The sequence below is a fragment of the Pleurodeles waltl genome, chromosome 8 (assembly GCF_031143425.1).
Source record: "Pleurodeles waltl isolate 20211129_DDA chromosome 8, aPleWal1.hap1.20221129, whole genome shotgun sequence".
NCBI lineage: Eukaryota > Metazoa > Chordata > Amphibia > Caudata > Salamandridae > Pleurodeles > Pleurodeles waltl.
In genome coordinates this window covers 71,750,879-71,770,912 of record NC_090447.1, presented here as the reverse complement: position 1 = coordinate 71,770,912, position 20,034 = coordinate 71,750,879, and the positions used below count along the sequence as shown (strand labels likewise).

Below are 20,034 nucleotides of genomic sequence, written 5' to 3'. Positions count from 1 at the left end.
CAGACACACACCAGGGGGGTGGAGACTGCATTTTGTGACGGCAGGCACAGTCCTTTCAGGTGTAAGTGACCACTCCTCCCTCCACTGTAGCTCAGATGGCTCATCAGGATATGCAAGCTACACCCCAACTCCCTTTGTGCCACTGTCTAGAGGAGAGGTATAAACAGCCCAACTTTCAAACTGACCCAGACAGGGAATCCACAAACAGGTAGAGTCACAGGATGGTTTAAGCAAGCAAATGCCTACTTTCTAAAAGTGGCATTTTCAAACTAGCAATCAAAAAAACAACTACACTAAAAGATGTATTTTTAAATTGTGAGTTCAGAGACCCCAAACTCCACATTTTTATCTGCTCTCAAAGGGAATCTGCACTTTAAGGTTATTTAAAGGCAACCCCCATGTTAACTTATGAGAGAGATAGGCCTTGCAAACGTGAAGACTAAATTTAGCAATATTTCACTGTTGGGACATGTAACACACATCAGTACATGTTCCACCTTTAACATGAACTGCACCCTGCCCATGGGACTACCTAGGACCTCCCTTGGGGGTGCCTTACATGTAGTAAAAGGGTAGATTTAGGCCTGGCAAATGGGTACACTTGCCAAGTCGAATTGGCAGTTTTAAAACTGCACACAGACACTGCAGTGGCAGGTCTGAACCATGTTTTCAGGGCCACTCATGTGGGTGGCACAATCAGTGCTGCAGGCCCACTGGTAGGATTTGATTTACAGGCCCTGGGCACCTCTAGGGACTTACCAGTAAATCAAATATGCCAATCATGGATAAACTAATCAACAGTACAATTTTTTATAGAAAGCACATGCACTTTAGCACTGATTAGCAGAGGTAAAGTGCACAGAGACAATAAACCAGCAAAAACAGAGTCCAGTACACCATAAAAACAGGCAGTCAGAAGGCAAAAAACAAGGAAGACACGCCAAAAAGATGCCAGGTCTAACAGGTGACTAATTATTTCCACACTAAAAATGACACTTTCATGTTTCTTTACTGTCAAAACATGTAACATGTATGTTCTGCCTGTGAAATATACCACAGCCTGCCTTAGGGCACAGTAGGCCTGCCATAGGGGTGGCTTCTACATATTGTAGTGAGAGGCTTGGCTTTGCCATTGCCTTTAAATGGCAAAGTTGGGTCAGCAGTTCAAAACTGCCCTTCCAGTCTGCATTGGTGGATTTTGAGACTTATTTTACCTGTGGCATGCCCAGTAGCACAACCAGTGCTGCAATCCCTCGGGTGACCCTCAGGTTACATGCCCTGAGTACCCTGGGTACCATACACTAGGGACTTATAGATAAGTTATATTATGCCAATTGGGTGTAAACCAATTCAACATCCATATTTTAGGGTCAGGGCACAGAGGTCTAGTAAGCAGGCCTCAGACTGCTGTCAGAGTAAAAAAAACAGCAGCATCAGTCCAAACATTTGGGGGTGCATTTTGTATAATACACAGATATATAAAAGTCAAAATATAAATTTTAACTGGAAGGTTGGAGCATTTCGAAAACCTGGACTTTTTTCTAAAAGGCAAAGCAATATGTTAGGCTCTAGCTTATTGCTTTGTTTTTTTTACTATTAATGTATGCTTTTTATCAGTGCATACAAGCGCTTAAATTACAGTCACTAATTATCTATATTACCGTTCACTGCACTTGAACTGCTCCCACAAATAAAGCTAAGCATACCAACTTTATTTTTAGCTTCTAATTTCAAATTCCTTCAAGTTTGCAGATTATTTTAAAACTTTCAGTTACACATTTATTTTTTATGTAGATATACTTTATTAATCTGGTACTATTATTTAATTTTTTTAACAGCTGCAGACGCCCTGAGTTGGTGTTGTGGAACCACATGGATCTGTTGACCCCAGGCTACGAACCACCACCCTAAGGCGTGAATTGGGAAATAGTTAGAAAAACTGCTAAACAAGTAATTATACAACAACGAATAGAAAGAGAAGGTGGTTATTAGACCTGATATCATTTGCGTGGTATTCTCCCAAACTTTTTGCCTTCACTCCCTTACTTTGCTGATCTCGATGATGTTGGCATTAGGACTCTGTGCACTTTATCCCAGCAAACCATTGCTTACGTGCTTGTGCTCTCTCCTTAAAACTTGGTAAAACTGGCCTACACCTAATTGACTTATTTAACTACTTCTAAATCCCTATTAAATGGTACTACCTCTACCCAGGGCCTGTAATTAAATGCTATTAGTTGTAAGCAGCACTCATTGTATAATAGCCTCTTAAAACATGTTTTAGGCATGCCACTGCAGCCTGTGATGTAGTTTTAAATTGCCATTTCACCTGGCAAAATAAACCTTGTGCTAGTCCTAAACCTCCCTTTTAATACTTATAAGTCACCCCTGAGTTAGGTCCTGAAGATTGGGGGCAAGGTACTTAGAAAAGTAGGACTTGTGGGTTTAAGGTTTCCATGCCCTGACAGTAAAAAACTCCCAAAGTCACTTTTCACTGTTGTAAGGCTATTTCTTCCATAGACTAACACTGGGTTACCTTATTACTCTTAATAAATGCTTACTTCTGTTGGGGTCCAGATAGAGATATGCTGTTCACACTCAAATGAATTGTAATTTAAAATCTTCTTTAATGGTAAAGTCGGATTTTAAGTTGCAATACTGAAAATGCCACTTTTAGAAAGTTGGTATTTTTGTGCCTAAACAAACCATGTCTTTCTGCCAGTGCCACGTGACTGTGATTGACTCTCCTGTGGTGTTCTGTGTATTCCTTTTAGACATGGAGACAAAAGGGCCTTGGGTGTTTGGCAAGGCACTGCTCTTCTGAGCAGGATGTCCTGGTGGGTTGGTTGCTGCGTCCTTGGACTTCAAAGGGCAGCGTCAGGGCTTGCCCACTCCCTCCCTGCCTTGTAAGGGCTGCCTACCCTGCCACTGACAAAATGCAACTCACATCTAAGCCTGCCTGCCCTTTGCTACCCCGGACAGTTTGGAGTCAAACCCAGGAAAGGGGGAAAGCTAGACAAAGGGGGAATGTCCTACTCACAGGTTGGTACTTCGGATAAAAGTAGTACCTGCAGAACCTCTCATCAGAACACTCCTGGACCGGTTTATGATTCATAAGGACTGCCCGCTGCCAGAAGAACTACCCAGCTGCTGGATGGACTGCCTTGCTATCTGAATAAGGAAGATTGGTCTTGCTTGCCTTGATCCCAGGCTACCCAGAGTGACTCCAAGGGTCACTTGTCTGACCTCCTATCTAAGGTACACAACACAACAATCTTTTATAGGTCTACCTGTAACAGACCAGCACCAACTGGACCTTCCTGGACCTGCCTGGAACTGCCTGACCCATGCTGCTGGCATCAGCTGGAGTGAGTGTTGATCCCCAAGAAGTACCCCCAGGTCATTGAAAATTGTCTGACATCAGTAAGAACTCTTCTGCGAACAAAAGGTGAAAATCCCGACGTTTGGGCTGCTCGCAACCGCAAAGTGACCTCAATGCAGAGAATTGACTAGCCACAACAACTACCAATGCAAAGCTACAGGGCAATTTGCTCTTCATTCTGACAGTGACCGTCCGCAATAACTGGCTACGCGAGACCAATCAATGTGAAGCTCCAGCAACGACTAGCTCTTCATGGTACAGCAGTGACCATCTGTGACACTAGACCTACTCCTTGCAGCGTTCTCCAATGTGAACAGAACTCTTTGTACCAGACTTAAGAATGTAACTCTTCAGTGGTACGAACCTGGTCCCTGTAGCCAACACGTAGACGACTCTTCTCTGGTCCAGTGTGTTCTGCTTCTTAGTACTATTTTGACCTAAAACTTTAAAAACTATTATCTCTGGTTCTCCTGATTGGATTTTGTTTGTATTGGAGACATTTTATTAAAATTAACTAAATTTTTTAAAATTAGTTTGGGATTTTTCTTGTGTCAAATTTTCGCTTTATTACTGTTCGTTTGCTGCATAAATATTCATTTTCTGCTTTCACACTATGCAATTAACTACCAGAGAGATATCTCTTTCTCTCTCTCTTATTTAACATCAAAGGTCATTGCTTTGCCTTTAATTCTTGACGCATGAGGTTAGAGCATGAGGGCAAGCAGAAGTAACCTAAAAGCTCTGCTGTTGTTGGGCTGGAGGATCTAAGAAGACCTCGAGATGAGCCAAGCATCTGGATCGAGCTTTCGGTGGCTCGTTCACCTCTAAGATTGGGTCTGGCATGGCAGAGTTACTTATGAAGATGTGTAGGATGAGCAGGCAGGGCCAAGGGCACAGATCTGAATGGCCTCTGCCCGTAACTCACTACATTTCAGTGTGCGGCTTGCAGGGCTTTAAGTGGGTCAGGTTCTGCCCAGTTTCTGATGCAACTGTAATTAAAAGCTGTCTGTAAAATGGGTTCATTTTGTGTTCTAAATCCATGTCCTTTAGAGGCAACAACAATGTTCAGATTTCCAACAACAACTGTAGAAACCCTTGAAGTAATCCATAACATTTCATTTTAGCATTTCATTTTAGCTTCATCTTGCATTCCATAAGAATATTTTTTTCCATATGCTGTGTTTCTGTCTTTTTGTCCTATAACATATAACCTATGTGAAACAAGTCGCTTCTAGGAGTCTGGGTGAGGTTGTGAGTGAGTGACCATGAAGGGGCATGAGTGTGACCTCAGAGGATCAGTATCAAAGTAGTGTGAATGTCTCACACTGGACCATAAGGGTGTTTAGACTTCATACTCATGCAGTCTTCTGTCTTTCTGCAGAGTGTACAGAGTGAAGCTCACATATGTGACAATTGTAAGTCTGATTCTATGACAAAATGTTTGAAGGGGGTACACAGCTGTCCAAATATTGACCACACCAAAGGGAAACAATGCAATGGTTAAAGCTGAGCTTGTAGGTTGTGTGTGTGGGAGGATGGTGTAGTGAGGTGATAAACAGACGTTTGTGCAGCTAACGGATATGCAGATAGAGGATTTCAGAAAGATGAGGGGGAAAAGGGAGTGAAGGGTCTAACAGTGATTCATAGCAGATCCAAGTGGCATGAAGGGGAACAGAAGTGACTAAGACACACTAAAGACTGTCTAGCCTTCCAGAGATCTTAGCAAAGCTAAATGCATGAAACATTTTCAATTCTAATTAGTCACTAAAACTGTTTGATATTCATTTATTTAATACTACTAACAAGCACTTGCAAATCCATTAGGTCTGGCTTGTTTTTAGGTGTATGCCTGTGGGAGTGTTATGTGTGGATGCTATACCATACAACTCATGGGGAGTAACTGCCCAAGGAACCAGGTGGGATGCTTGGTAAAGCGTAAGATTTTAGATTTCATGTTTTAAGCTACTTCCTTAATTACATAGCCCAAGCCTCTTGGAAAGAATTCCTAGTTACACTTCTTTGCCAGTTCCCCTTTTAGAGACTCCTCACCTTTTCCATCACAGGTGAAGCACCGGCCACCTGGGATGATGACCACAGTGATCCAATCAACGCACAGTGCTGGAGCTTCACGCCCCTCAGGCCTCATGTGTGGTGCTCTGACACCTGGGACACAGTGCTTCAGCAGCTGAAGTCAGTTCTTAAATTATAACAGCATTGAGTTTCCTCTGTATTAATTCCCTTGTTTACATGAGAGTTATCAAACATAGGATCTGTCGGGTCCTAACAAAATACATCTTTGTTGACTTTCTCCAGGTTCAGGTCTTCAGCACCACACCACCTGCTTCCCTCAGGCTCAGCCTGGACTGTCACCCTTCTGTCTATGGAGTGTGACAGTGGTCAAGGGCCAATATGTGTGGCAGTTTCATATCTACTCATAGAGTAGCAGTGCAAACAGGTATTCTTTACTGACAGTTCATTAGTATCTCAATGATTAGTTCTTATAGTGCTTAATGTTGTGCCATTCTGAAGCACTGTAAATAATGAATAGTCTGATAAATCTGGGCACATGGTTAACTCAATTGCTGGAGTCATAGTTACATATGTGACCTTAAAATGGAAGCATACATGTCAAGAACATTTTATACATAAATCTGAGATGGCTCACTGCAATTCGTTCTGTTATGAACTTCTCTTACAGCAAACAGTGGATTGTGACAGTGCCATATCAAAGCAACCTACTGCCAGTATAGAATCTTCCGTTACTGAGGAATGACACCTAATTGCACATAAGACAACCATCACTCACTGTGCAGTATCAGAATCCTTGATGCGATTCTGTAAGAGTGCTTCCCCATCAGAGAGATTTTCCATGCCTTGTTGCACAGCCCTTCAAAGCTAATAGCCTCTTTTTTACAACTCAGCATACAAACAAGAGGACCAGCTTCAAATGCAGTAGCATCAAGATCCTTTAAACATATCCATCCACATGTACATCCACTTGGGCACACACAGATACACATACAGAAGATTATTTCAATCATACACACATCCATCGGACACAACTGGCATACACATATGCCACATACGCAAAGTGACCTTTAATCCACTCAGACACCAAGACTATCAAATATCCTTGAGCAAATACCCATCAATACACAGATATTTTGCTTTCACATGCATTCTACATCCACATTCTCCATTCATCTACTCGTCCATTTGTCCACACTAATTTAGCATTGATCAAATATAAATTCACAAGACATTCAGTCTCCCACTCACCGAGTTGTCCACCATTTGACACCACCATTCACTTCTACATTCACTTAGTCGTGTATCAATACAGCCATTCACCCTTTATACGTAGCATATCATGATATGATATGTGTATTTGTAAGTGCTTGTTCACCCCTAGTGGCATCTTGCCGCTGAAATAACATACTCATCCAGCCATACTTAACTATTTTACTTGCTCAAACATCCACGCACCAATCAAGACACCCATACTGTTATTTGAGAGAGGAGTTCTGTGACGGCAGGAAGCTTGTACTACTGTTGTGGAAGCTTTTACTGCGGTTACTGTGCTGTACCTGTTCAGTGGAGAAGAACACTGGAAGGCACTTCTGTACCTGTTCCATGAGGCATGGAAGCCTGCACTGACAATGGCCAGATGTACCTGTTGTGTGTGGGATAATGTGATGGTGTACTTGTTCTGGGAAGATGGGAAGCTTGTCAACTGATGCACAACGTTTATTGGTTCTGTGAGAGAGGGAAACGTACTCCGCTAATGTCCAGCTGTGCTTGTTCTGTGAGTGATACTTGCACAGCTGACAGTGTGCTTTTTGTGCTCTCAGCATCCTCTGACATAGTATCTCACTGGACTTTGGACACTTCACAATCTGTCTTGATGGGTAATAAACGTGTTGGTGGGATCAGATGATGCAACATTAGCAGTAATGCGACCAGAAGTCAGACTCTACAAGTAAAAAGCTGGTTCCCAGCAAGAATGAAAGCACTTAGTACCTTGATTAAGAAGAACAGAAGTCATCCACACAGTGCCTTGGCCTGTTGTACACATACCACTGTAGTAGAAACATGCAATGTCACAGATAGAATTTAAAGAAAAACAATAGACCTGTGGACATAGAGATCATAGGGATGAGAGAAGGGGCATTGTGAGAGCGAGGTGGAGAGGTGAGGAAGAGGGAAGGTGGGGTTTGAACAGACATAGATAATGGACAACAGCAGGACCACAGTGTCAGGAAGAGCAACACACATGCAGTCAGGAAGGGCAGGGCTCTAGAGAAGGGAAGGTGGCACAGGTGGAGAGTGGAAGGCTAGGGATAGCCACAGAGAATGAGCCGTACAGGTGATAGATTCCATAATGCAAAAAGAAATTAACGAGAAGCATGCAAATAGTTGATGGGTGAGAAAGAGGTGTGGTTATTGCTATAGTGGTAAGAAACAGACAGACAGATATGAAGGGGCAGGTATCTGTCTTCTTTATGTCTGAGAAAAAATAGGCCACCAAGAACAAAGCTCCTTACACTAGTGCTTGACACTACAGTCAACAGAAAATGTATACAAAAACAATTTCAAATCAAACAGCAGAAGGCAATGAGGTCGTGGAGTTGGCATGTGGAGATAAAGCATAGGCAGAAAATCCTCATTTACACTTGACAGCTGGAGACTATCAACCCTTGCCCTAACAACTGCTATTACCATATATACAGCGCAGGCTGTGCAAGTAGCCCTCATCAGACACGCAGTGTAGATCTGGGACCTGCTTGACTCCATCTCTCCAGACGTCGCCTTCTTCATTGAAACTGGATGACCCCCACCTGTAATGATATGTGTGTTTTGACCACTGACTCCATGTTGCTCTTAGCCTAGCAGCACACCGTCACATTAGTGACCACCAGCTTAATTTTGCCTATTGACTTTATTTTAGCATTAGCCACCTCCACGTTAAAAGCTCCAAGTAGTTTTCCACGTTGTACACTGTACTCATGTTTTTTTTTCGTGTTCTTTCCCACAAAGGGCTTAGGCTGATAAGAATGTGCTGAGATCGCAGGGAACGGTCCTGTTTTGAAGTGGCACCTTGGGATTGTGACCAAGTCTCGACATGTTATTTTCAAAGCTGCCTTAAAGTAATCAGCATTTTTTTAATAATAAACTTCTGCAGTGAGAGGGAGGTTCTAGAATTTTCCTCTCTTGTTTTTTCAAAGTATAAGAGGCTGAGACCAGATGGACCGGGGACTGAGAGTGGTTCAGATCTCAGACATGCCCAGGATGCCGGGGTGTGTCATCCTTCCCGGGAGGATAATTGATCTCGCTCTCCTCAGTCGATTCTGGGATCTAGCGATCTGATGCTGAATAGGAGGGAGATGAAGCAGTTGTGTCCTTGCCTCATGGTGATGCATATTTTTTAATTCATTATTTGCTTTGCATTATCATATAGATACATATATTTGCTGTGTATATTTCAGTGGAGAATCATTTGTACATGTTTTAATTTCATTGCTGTGACCATTTTTAAATGTGTGCTTTAAGCTAATCTACCTTTACGAACCTTGCGAAGTGAAATAATAAATGTCTTCTTTAGCCTTAGAAGCGCATGCCAGAGATTTTTGTCAGTGCGTGAGTATTTCAGCTCGGTCATTAGTGAAGCAAAACACCACCTTAGTCCCACACATTGCCACCACCATTCCTGACGGCTACAAAATTATCCATAAAGATCGCATCAACCGACCAGGAGGAGGCATCTCCATCGTTCACAAAAACACCCTCCACCTCACTACCAGCTCCGACGACCACTCTCCTGACATGGAGCACCTCCACTTCCAGATCCAGACCAAGCCGAACACCACCCTCTGTGGCACCCTCATCTACAGACGCCTCCAGACCCCAACCCACCTTCAGCGAATCCATAGCTGATTTCATCTCACACCACACCCTCACCTCAATGGACTACATCCTCCTCAGTGACCTCAATTTCCACCTGGAAAACCTCAACGACCATAACATATCATCCCTACTGGAGAACCTTGCCACCCTAAGACTCAAATAACTGGTCACCTTCCCAGCCCACTCAGATGGATACATGCTCTACCCCATATTTTCTGCTAGCAACATCTCCATCATCCACACCTTTGAATTGCACTGGACCGACCACCACTGCGCCCTCATCTCCTTCACCAAACTCACTGAACACCACCCTGCCCACCACCACCCAGGCAGAAGCCGGAACAAGGTCTGCGAAGACTAACTTGCCACCACCCTCCACTAAACACCACCGCCAGCTACCACAGACACCAACACATTAGCATGCATCCTCCACCACTGGATCACTGACTGCGCCAACACATTAACCCCCTTCAGAAAACCCTCTGACAAACAACATCCCAAGAAAGCCAACTGGTTCTCCCCTGCCCTCCAAGAGTCAAAGCACACCCGCAGATGGCTTGAGAGAAGATGGAGGAGCAGCAAGAACCCGACCAACCACACAGCCTTCAAATCTGCCATCATCACACACCACCACCTCATCGGAACCACAAAGAAAATGGCCATTGACTAACGCATCAAAGCCAACTCACACAACAGCAAAGAACTCTTCACCATGATCAAAGAATTCACCAAACCCTGCAGGGACTCCACTGACATCCCCCTCGCAAGACCTCTGCGATAACCTCACTGCCATCTTCCAGCGCAAGATCTTAGACATCCACAACAGCTTCACAACCCAAGACCCACCCCACCCTGTTCAACTGGGCCACCGTCACCACAGACGACACCCTAAAGATCATGAAAACTGTCTACTCTGGAACCCCCTCAGACCCATTCTCAGACACATCTTCAACCGAGCCGGAGCTACCATTGTCCCTGAACTATGCCACACCATCAACTGCTCCGTAGAGTCTGCCACCTTCCCGGAAGACTGGAAACACGCAAAAATCCACCCCCTGCTGAAAAAACTCTCTGCTGACCAGAAGGACCTCAAAACTACAGACCTATCTCACTATTGCCCTTCCCAGCTAAAGTCATAGAGGAGGCCATCAATGTCCAACTCACTGGATTCATCAAAACCAACCACACCCAGGACCCCTCCCAATCAGGCTGCAGAAGCAACCACAGCTCCAAGAGCGCACTCTTCGCAGCAACAGACAACATCCGCACTATCCTCGACTGAGGTGAAACTGCAGCCCTCATCCTCCTGGACCTCTCTGCTGCCTTCAACACCATCTCCCACCACACCCTCTGCCTCCGACTCCATGACGCCAGCATCTGCGACAGAGCCTTAGAATGGATCCGCTCCTTCCTCACCGGCCGAACCCAGAGAGCCAGGCTTCTACCGTTCTCCTAAAAACTGACAGAGATCAGCTGCGGAGTTCCTCAGGGCTCCTCTCTGATCCCCACCCTCTTCAACCTCTACATGGCCCTGCTTGCAAACATCAGAAAAGCACTGACTCAGCATCGTCTCCTATGCCAACAACACCCAGCTGATCATCTCCCTCACCGACGGCCCTACAAGCACCAAAAGCAACTTCCACAACAGAATGAAGGCAGTCATCGCCTGGGTGAAGGACAGCGGCCTGAAACTCAGCTCCAACAAAACCCAGGTCCTCATCTCAGGTTCCACCCTCTCTGCCTGGGACAACTTCTGGTGGCCCTCAGCGCTATGAACCACCCCCCCCCCAAACCCACAAATGCAACCTCGGCATCATCCTCGACTCCTGCTGTCAATGAACCACCAAATCAACATCGTCTCATCCTCCTGTTTCCACACGCTCAGCTTGATCCAAAAGATTTTCAAATGGATCCCATTGAGTCCAGAAGGACAGTCACCCAGGTGCTCGTCAGCAGCAAATTAGACTATGGCAACATACTCTATGCCGGCACCACCCAAAAACTCCAAAAGAAACTGCAGAGAATCCAGAATGCCTTGGCCAGACTCATCCTGGACATCCCTCGCCACAGCCACATTACCGCTCACCTGAGAGCCTTCACTAGCTCCCAATCAACAAAAGAATCAATTTCAAGCTCATCACGCATGCCTTCAAGGCCCTCCACAACATTGGATCCACATACCTCAACCAGCACCTGTACTTCTACATGTCCCCCAGACACGTCTGCTCCACCCAACTGGCCCTCGCCACAACCTCAAGGATCCGCAAGAACTCAGCTGGAGGAAGATCCTTCTCATACCTTACTCCTCAGACCTAGAACGCTCTTCCGCTACACCTCAGACAATCACCCTCACTGCTTCAATTCAAGAAGGACCTCAAGACCTGGCTCTTCGACTGAACTGCAACTGCCCTCCCCCTAGTGACTTGAGACCCTTACCTTTGAGCACTCTCCCTCTCTCTACGTCCCTCTACATCTGGCTTCATCAGTCTCTCTCACCCTCTCTCTCTCTCTTTCTCTTGGCCCATCTCACCATCCTTTAGCAACTTCTGCCTCTGTCTCTCGCTCTCTTTCTCTCTAGCCCAACTTCACCATTCTACATTTCTATCTACTATTCTTTGTCTCCTCACCCATCTCTATTTTATATCCTTCTACTTAGCTCATCCATCTCTACTTTTCATACTGTGCATCTCACCTCTGTCTCCTTGCCTCACTCTTTTTATACCTTCCCTCTCTCTTTCTACCTCACCTTCCCCTACTCCACCTCTGTCTACCTCTCTGTCATTTCTCTGTACCTCACCAGTCACTGAACACTCCATCCTTCTCTCTATCTCACTTCTCTTTCTAACCTTCTCTCTGATTGCGTCCCTTTACCACTCTCTTCCTCCCTTTCTCTGCCTCACCTATCTTTCTGTCTCATGCCTCTCTCTTTACTTCATCTCACCTCCCTCTCTTTTTTCCTCACCTCTAACTTTATCTCTCTCTACATCTTCATGTGCTGAACCCCTAACATGTTACTCACTACAGCATCTCTCTCGAATCCACTTCTTTCTATCTCATCACATAACATTTCAATAAACCTCACTATTTGTTCACTACTCCCTCTATCTGTCTTCCTCTGTCCCCCCTACCTCATTCTTTCTCTCTACCTTACTCCTTTTTCAATATCCATGCTTCTCTGTCTTTTACTCTTTTTTAAAATTCTGTCATTACTTCCTCTCTCCCCCTTTCTGTCCCTCTCTCTACATCTCCCACACCACCCCTTTTTCAACTCACCCTCTTTACTGCACTTCCCTCCCTACCACTCTCTTATTAAATGTCTCTTCACCTCGCCACTCCATCAACCACTATCAATCTCAATTCTCTTTCTCTACTCGATGTTGCTTTATTTCATCTCTTTTCTGTCTACAACTTCTCTCTATTTTTACCTATCATCTCTCTCTCTGCCACATTACTCTATTTACCTGACCTGTATCTCATTTTTCGTATTGCCCTTCGCCGCTCTCTCTTTACCGTCCATCTCTCTATAATGCTATGAAAACCTTAGCTCTCTACTTGTCTACCTTTTCTTCTTTTCTTCTGGAGTATCACTGTCACTTCTTTCTACCTAACTAGCTTCCGTATCTCACTCCTCTCTGTACCCATCCCCATCCCTATTTGTTTATTTCTTTCCCTCTATTTTCACTTCTACTTCACGTCAACATTTTCTGTGATGAGAGCTACTTAAGGTAAATGAAAATCATCCAGATCTACTAGTGTGGTAACAGTGACCTCCTCAGAGAAGATTACATAAGCGGCCAGCCAATGCAATATTATCAGCAATGTTCACCTCATTTCATCAGTCAGGGTTGCCAGAAGTAACATGAAAAATGCTTTATGAGTTTGGAATGCCTCTTATGGTTAATATATGACAGCCATAGCTGCATTGCATCTGTAATAATACTAGTAATATGTCTCCATAAAGACGAGTGATTGAACAATCAAATATCACCTTTTCAGTTTTGGGATACACACAATAATTCAGCCAAGCTAAAGCTCCTAATTTAGTAGGCTGGGAGGCACTCTGGAGAGCTAATTGCAAGTAGCCGGAGAGCTACCAGTAGCTCACAAGCTACTCGTTGGAGATGCCTGCTCTCACACCTAACCCATCTTTCTAACTTTATTTTTCAACTTAACCTCTTCCTCTTTCTACCTCTCTGTAGCTTTCATTCTGCTTACTTCAGCTTTCTCTCATTACGCTACATCCATTTCTCCCTTGCGTATCTTGTGCTTTATCTCTATCTGTACGTCTTGTCCCCCTGTACTTCACCTCACTCTTCCTGCCATTCTCATTACCTCTCAGACCTTGTACTTTCTGTAACCCCTTCCTATTGCTCTTACTCATCACACCCGGAGGTCATTGTGTATCTTGAGGAGTATACAAAGAGGAAGTGGAGAGGAGAGACAAGGCAGAGGAAGAAAATTAAGGAACTATTATTGCACTGATGACATTTGTGAAAATCCACAGAGAAAAGTTTTGAAATTCACTATTGTAGAGAAAAGGACAGTTGTGAAGTGGAATTTATTTGTATTAAGCATATCGGGCATTTAAAGCTACAATTTCCAGCGCCATGTGTACATTTTTTTATATTGTGCATGAGTCCACTGAATATCTTCCAAGTCACCCCTATCATGATTTTCCTACAATTTGGCTGGTGAGACACTGAATCCCACATAAAATATTATTGGCTTTATTAATGTTTCTTCGCCCTTTCTTTTGGTGCCATTTGGCTGGAAGACTTCAGGCAACTGGAGCTTTAGCTGTTTTTGCATGATTCTAGACAATATGAGGTTCAAGTTAGATTTAGTAATTAATTAAATGGAGTTCTCAGCAGGATGTCCCAGAATAGGTCTTGCCTGGGGTCCAGAAAAGTCTTAAGATAGCACTGCAAACAGACAAATGTTCAGTAATCCAATTTATTTACAGTGTCCAAAATTATGTCTTAGTAAGAGCACTCTGCTGCTAACTACTACCAGCCAACTAAAAGTTAAGGTCAGATTAATCCTTAGGGCCCAACACTAGATGCTCCCCCAGAGCCAATAATATGGAAATAAAAGGCTACCACCACCATAACCAAGCACATGTCAATGATGAGCAGCAGCTACAACAAAGCAAGCACAAAAACAGAAGTTTGCAATGTGGGGATACAGTTTAATAGATACATTTCAAAGGAAAATAAAGTTCTTTCCCAGTCTGTCCAAGACTCACAATAGGAGGCATTCACTATTTTCTGGCCAGACAAGCTACTGGGGGTATTAGAGCATTTTGAAAAACTGAAAATGAATGGAATAACAAATAGAATTAACATTTAGGCCTTGGATGAAAAACAATGCTTTTAAATTTGCAGAAATGCAGGAGGCTGCCACAGTTACATGTATAAGCCTTGAATAGCTGAAGTAGCATATTCTGCAAAGCTGACCTAGGTTAAAAATGTAAAATGTTTAACTTTGACAAGCTACCATACTGTGAAAACAATGATTTAGGCGGTCATTCTGACTGCGGCGGACGGCGGTCGCCGCCCGCCAAGTGGTTCCCGCCGAAAGACCACACCGCGGTCATAAGACCGCGGCGGCCATTCCGGCTTTCCCGCTGGGCCGGCGGGAGACCGCCAGAAGACCACCGGCCGGCCCCGCGGGACAGCCCCTTCAACAATGAAGCCGGCTCGGAATGGAGCCGGCGGAGTTGAAGGGGTGCGACGGGTGCAGTGGCACCTGTCGCGATTTTCACTGTCTGCTAGGCAGACAGTGAAAATCTTTGTGGGGCCCTGTTAGGGGGCCCCTGCACTGCCCATGCCAGTGGCATGGGCAGTGCAGGGCCCCCCAGGGGCCCCACGGCACCCGTTCCCGCCATCCTGGTTCTGGCGGTGGACACCGCCAGAAACAGGCTGGCGGGAAGGCGGTCGGAATCCCCATGGCGGTGCTGCTTGCAGCGCCGCCATGGCGGGTTCCCTGGGCCAGCGGGAAACCGGCGGGAAACCGCCGGCTCCCTCAGAATCGCCCAGGAAGCACCGCCAGCCTGTTGGCGGTGCTTCCACCACACTCCGCCATGGCGGTCATGGACCGCCAAGGTCAGAATGACCCCCTTAATGTATAATAAGTTAGTTTTGACTTTCCCATAGGCATATTTTTCATAGAGTACAATAATTGTATTAAAATGTTTTAGTTTAACTCTGCAAACTATTTCTAATTATTCAAAGACCTAGTAGAGTGAATGAATAAGTAGCTTGTGTTTTAGTAAAGTGATGTAAAAGCCTAAACTTGAAACTGCAGTTTTCTTCAGGAAAGTAAATGATAAGAACCCTTGTGGATTCGTACAAAGTAGTTGGTAATAATGATTCACTTAAACATTGCTGTCTGTGGGCTGTTGATGTACGGGTGAGAAGATGACAAAGTGTTCCTCTTCACATGAAGACATCCAGAGCTGATTGGCTGACTGGAGGAAGAAGAAGAAACATGTTGCAATGGCAGAGATTATGATTTCTATATTAATGCATGTTCCTAGAGTATGAAGACTAATTTCCCTTCATTGCTCTTTCCCTGCCTCAATCTATGCTGCTTTGAAACTGTGCTGAGTTTCTTGGACCTCTCTTTATGGGAAGTTCTGCTTTGATTGATAACTGATATGTGACTCTGAAGCTTTCTGCTTTGTCCTCTCTATTTAGAACTCTTTATGGGTGCTGACTGGCACCTTTCTCCTCAATCTCCCCCCAAAAAGTAATCCTTTATGGAACATGCTTAATGCACTTATTGTAATATACTGATTGCTTAATTTGATTTATTGATTAATGATTGATATTGATGACATCATATGCTGATTTCAGAAAAGATGCACTGTTAAAAATAGACTGATAAATAAAGCTTTTAAACTCACACCAATTCTCATTATTGACTGAAGACAATACTTGAAATCGTTATGATTATTTAATGGATGTACAGACCCTAGTTAACCTCATCTTACGTCGAAGGTCCGTTGGCCTAGGACTCCGTGATCTATCCCTGATGAGTTGGTAAGCTCTACATAGTAAACCAATATGTTATTGAGATCTCTGCTCTTAAAGGGGCATCAGTGGTGGGATATCAGTCTGGCACCACAAAACATGCAGTAGGCTCATCACAGTACTTCCTGCTGATCCAGTGGCTCACCTTCTGGGAGTCAATCTTGTCTCGCCGGTTGTGAAGGCTTTGACAGTGCTCTGATCTGGAGCAGCACACAGCTCAGGATGTAGGTTGAGTAGGAGTTTGGAGCACACCATCAAGCAGCAGCCACCGCAGGGTTTTGGTCTTCTGCTTCTTGTTCAGGTTTAGCCTGTGTCTATTGTTCATCCTGGGGAGACACAAATGACCTGACCTTGGTGCTGCAAGAGCTGCTTTAGGGTCTTGTCTAATTACATCAACTTTATTGATGGCACTATATGTGTATTTGGAAAGCTTTTGATTGGCTTCAGCAGCTTTAGGGCTCCTAGATCAGCAGTTCTGCATTTGGGTTCATAGCAGGTGTCACCCAGCCTGGTCTCCATGACTCAACTGTACTCTGAAGCCCGATGCAGTAGGACTGAATCCATTTAAATTGTATTCTTACTTCTATGACTGCCACCAATGATGGTAAAACTGCTGCCAATAGTTTCTTGTAGTAAAGGTGTTCTCTAAATAAATAGAATTTTCCTTTCTCCCCTTTTGAATGCATTTTGTTACATTTTATCAAGACCTGTTCAAAGATGGCTGGATTTGCATTTTCTTTGAATAGACTTTGTTTGAATATACATGCACGAGTGGCCATTTTTGGAATGGTCAAAAAACCACAACCTGCAAGGGTGTTGGGTGGAAGCAAGTGGGTGCTGGGTGGTTGGTGGGAAGGGGGGGGCTTAAAGAGAGTGATATGGAGAAGGAGGAGGAGGAAGAGAAAGAGAACATAGTTCACATGCAATATGAAGCTCTGACTTCAGCTGTGGAAACATGCATCAACCAATCAAACACTGTGAGACCAAAATAATCCTGGGTGGGACAAACACAAGAAGGGGGAGGAGAGACATCAAATCAAGAGGAAAGTAGAAAGCCAGCCAGAAAGCCCATCCAGCAATGAGCAAAGTGCTGACCAAAGCCTGCTTGAAGTATACGATATATATTGGAGGCAATAGGTCAGACTACTCACAACTAAAACTGTTTGAGGTCAAGATCTAAAATAACACAAATAATCTGGCAACATTGTATCAAGCTCCACTATGTTTTTCTCTGTAAAGAATACTTTGAAGCAACTGTACATGCCCTGGTGCTATCTTAGCTCAACAGGGACAATGTCCTGCTCAATGACCTATCCGCATAGTCTTTCATGCTGCTGCCTCACCAAGTCTTTAAAGAGCTCCAATGACTCCCTCTACTAACTAACATTACTAACAAAATCTGATGCATCACCTGCAAAATTATAAACCAAAGCACTACCTCCTATCTGGCAAACAAGTTCAAGATCTCCAGTGGGCTATATAAAAATTGCAGAAACAACCACATCAGGTCCAAGACAAACACATTCTGGAAGGACAAGTCAAGACACCCAGCCTTTCTTTGCTTCACTCCTATCATCTAGACCTCCAACCCCACCCAATTCTGTCAAGATTGCTCTTCTGAAAGTAACTGAACATCCTTATTTTCAAGCAATACCTTGTCACATATAAATCCTCAGATGATGGACATGTGCTGATAGCTCCCCTTCACCTGTCAGCCACCCATCCCTTGCCCCCTCCTCTGTTCTCTTCACTTTTTACTTGACTTTTGTGCTGTCTCAGATGATTTGTGGTATGTATATACTGATAGATACATGCATACATCAAATGGGAATATTTGATAGTTAATTTACAGATGGTAATCATCTTTCTTTTCCCCAGTTAGGTATTTACAACTCTTATTACAGCCTTAAACCCCTCTCTGGTGGTCTCAATCCTTACATATATAGACCAAGGCCTTTTCACTCTTTCAGCTTTCAGTTCTATCTCAGACTACCTCCTCATGTTCTGATGTTTGACCCCCCTCCTGTTTCCAGATGCAATACATGGTGGTAATCCCTCTGTTTTCAAAAACAGAGGTGTGATGACCAAGAGATATTGGTGAAGTCTCTAAAATAAAAAAGAAGGGCTGTGACATGGATGGAGGGCTGCAGCAAATCACAGAATTGCCCCTGGGTCCACTCTCTATGACAGACCAGCCTATCCTTCTCACATTGCCTGCCTTTTGATGCCGTAATTTCCCAGGATGGCACAATGTGAAAAGAAATGTATAATTGGGTTGGAATGTGGTTTAAAATATACCAATAAACTGCATGCATCAGTGGTGGGACATCTTAGAACTAGTGTGGGTGACCTAGGAAGTATGGTTAATGTGCAAATGTTTGGTCATTTAAGGTCAAATGCCAATTAGCTCGAGAGATACATTTTATGTTTTTTAAGTTACTGAATGAACATATTGGATAGTTTAGAAAACATGCTACCTAATTAAATGTAATGGATGCATATGCTTGCAAAAACATTGTGATTTATTTTTATGTTTTGCAGAATTGGTGGTGAAAAATGGGGCCTCCCACTCTGATCTTAGCTCTGCTTCCTATTATGATGATGATGGAGATCTCCCAGGTAACCCTTCAGGGCTGTATGGTGTCTCATTTAATTATGAATAGACCACTGAAACACAGTGTAGGTGATGATTACAATGGGTTTGGAGCCAGCAGAAGAATACTCACTAGATGCTACTATGAGATATTAATTCTCCTGGGTGTAGATTCCTTCTTATCACTTAACAACTTGACCTCAGGTGCTCTCGGGGAGTGATAATCTTCACCCTATGGAAAACTAAGGAATATGTTGCAGAATCTCAACATTCAAGAAATTTGGAGTGTGGGATTTAGTGGAATGGGATGTTCTAATGTGGTCCGATGAAACTTATAGCATGATAGTCTTAGGCTTTGTTGTCAAGGAGCATTAATAAATAGAAACAGCAGTTCAACCTCTATGAGCTGTAGGGACTCCCTCGTCAATTGGCAGGCCTTTGGCCAGGGAGTCCCTACAGCTTCCTGGCCAAAGTCCTGCACTGTCTTTTCACTCATCTATGCAGAAGTCACCTGCCTCAGCATAGATGTAGTCCCCCTTCACTCATATAGTTTAATTCTCCATATTCCCTGTCCAGCATTATTACTTACATAAACCCAAGTCACTAAAGTCCTTAAAAGTAAAGTCTGTCTGATTGTCAATTGTACAAAAGGGTCCTTGCCTTTAAAATATCAAACGTTGGTGTTGAGCTATAGCAAACTTTCTAATGTGTTCCTCTGCTATATTTTCTAATGTAAACACTATAAAAGGTCAAATAAAAAAGAATAGCCATTACCACATCTAACGCAGAAACGACAAGAGCAGAATCAATTGTGTGTATACCATGTAAATTTATTCAGATCGGGCAAGTGGATCATATAGCAAAACATATAAAAAAGTGTACCCAAGGTTGAAATAACCAAATCTGAATATACTTACTGGGGTTTCTGCCAATAATTCAAGATCAGAGACATGTATGATCTCCATATACCTTCTTAAAATGCCTTTTTCTGTAAAAGTGCAAGTTCTGAGGATGTTACCATTGGAGCACAACTATATAATGATCATTTTTCAGAATAGAAGTACTTCTGGAAGCTGCACAGATACTTGTTTAAATTTAAGGATTTGACTGAAAATAAGCAA

The 20,034-nt window shown here is 43.7% G+C and overlaps 1 protein-coding gene across 1 annotated transcript in view; it reads left to right on the top strand.

Annotated features, from left to right (window-relative positions):
• Nucleotides 1-20,034, top strand: part of LOC138249715 (GPI-linked NAD(P)(+)--arginine ADP-ribosyltransferase 1-like) — a 59,327-nt gene that overhangs the window by 6,602 nt on the left and 32,691 nt on the right. Inside the window, exon 2 of the mRNA XM_069203734.1 lies at nucleotides 18,862-18,939. Within this exon, the coding sequence (XP_069059835.1) occupies nucleotides 18,877-18,939 (63 nt within the window). The 5' untranslated portion in view covers nucleotides 18,862-18,876. The remainder of the gene's footprint in view (nucleotides 1-18,861; nucleotides 18,940-20,034) is intronic.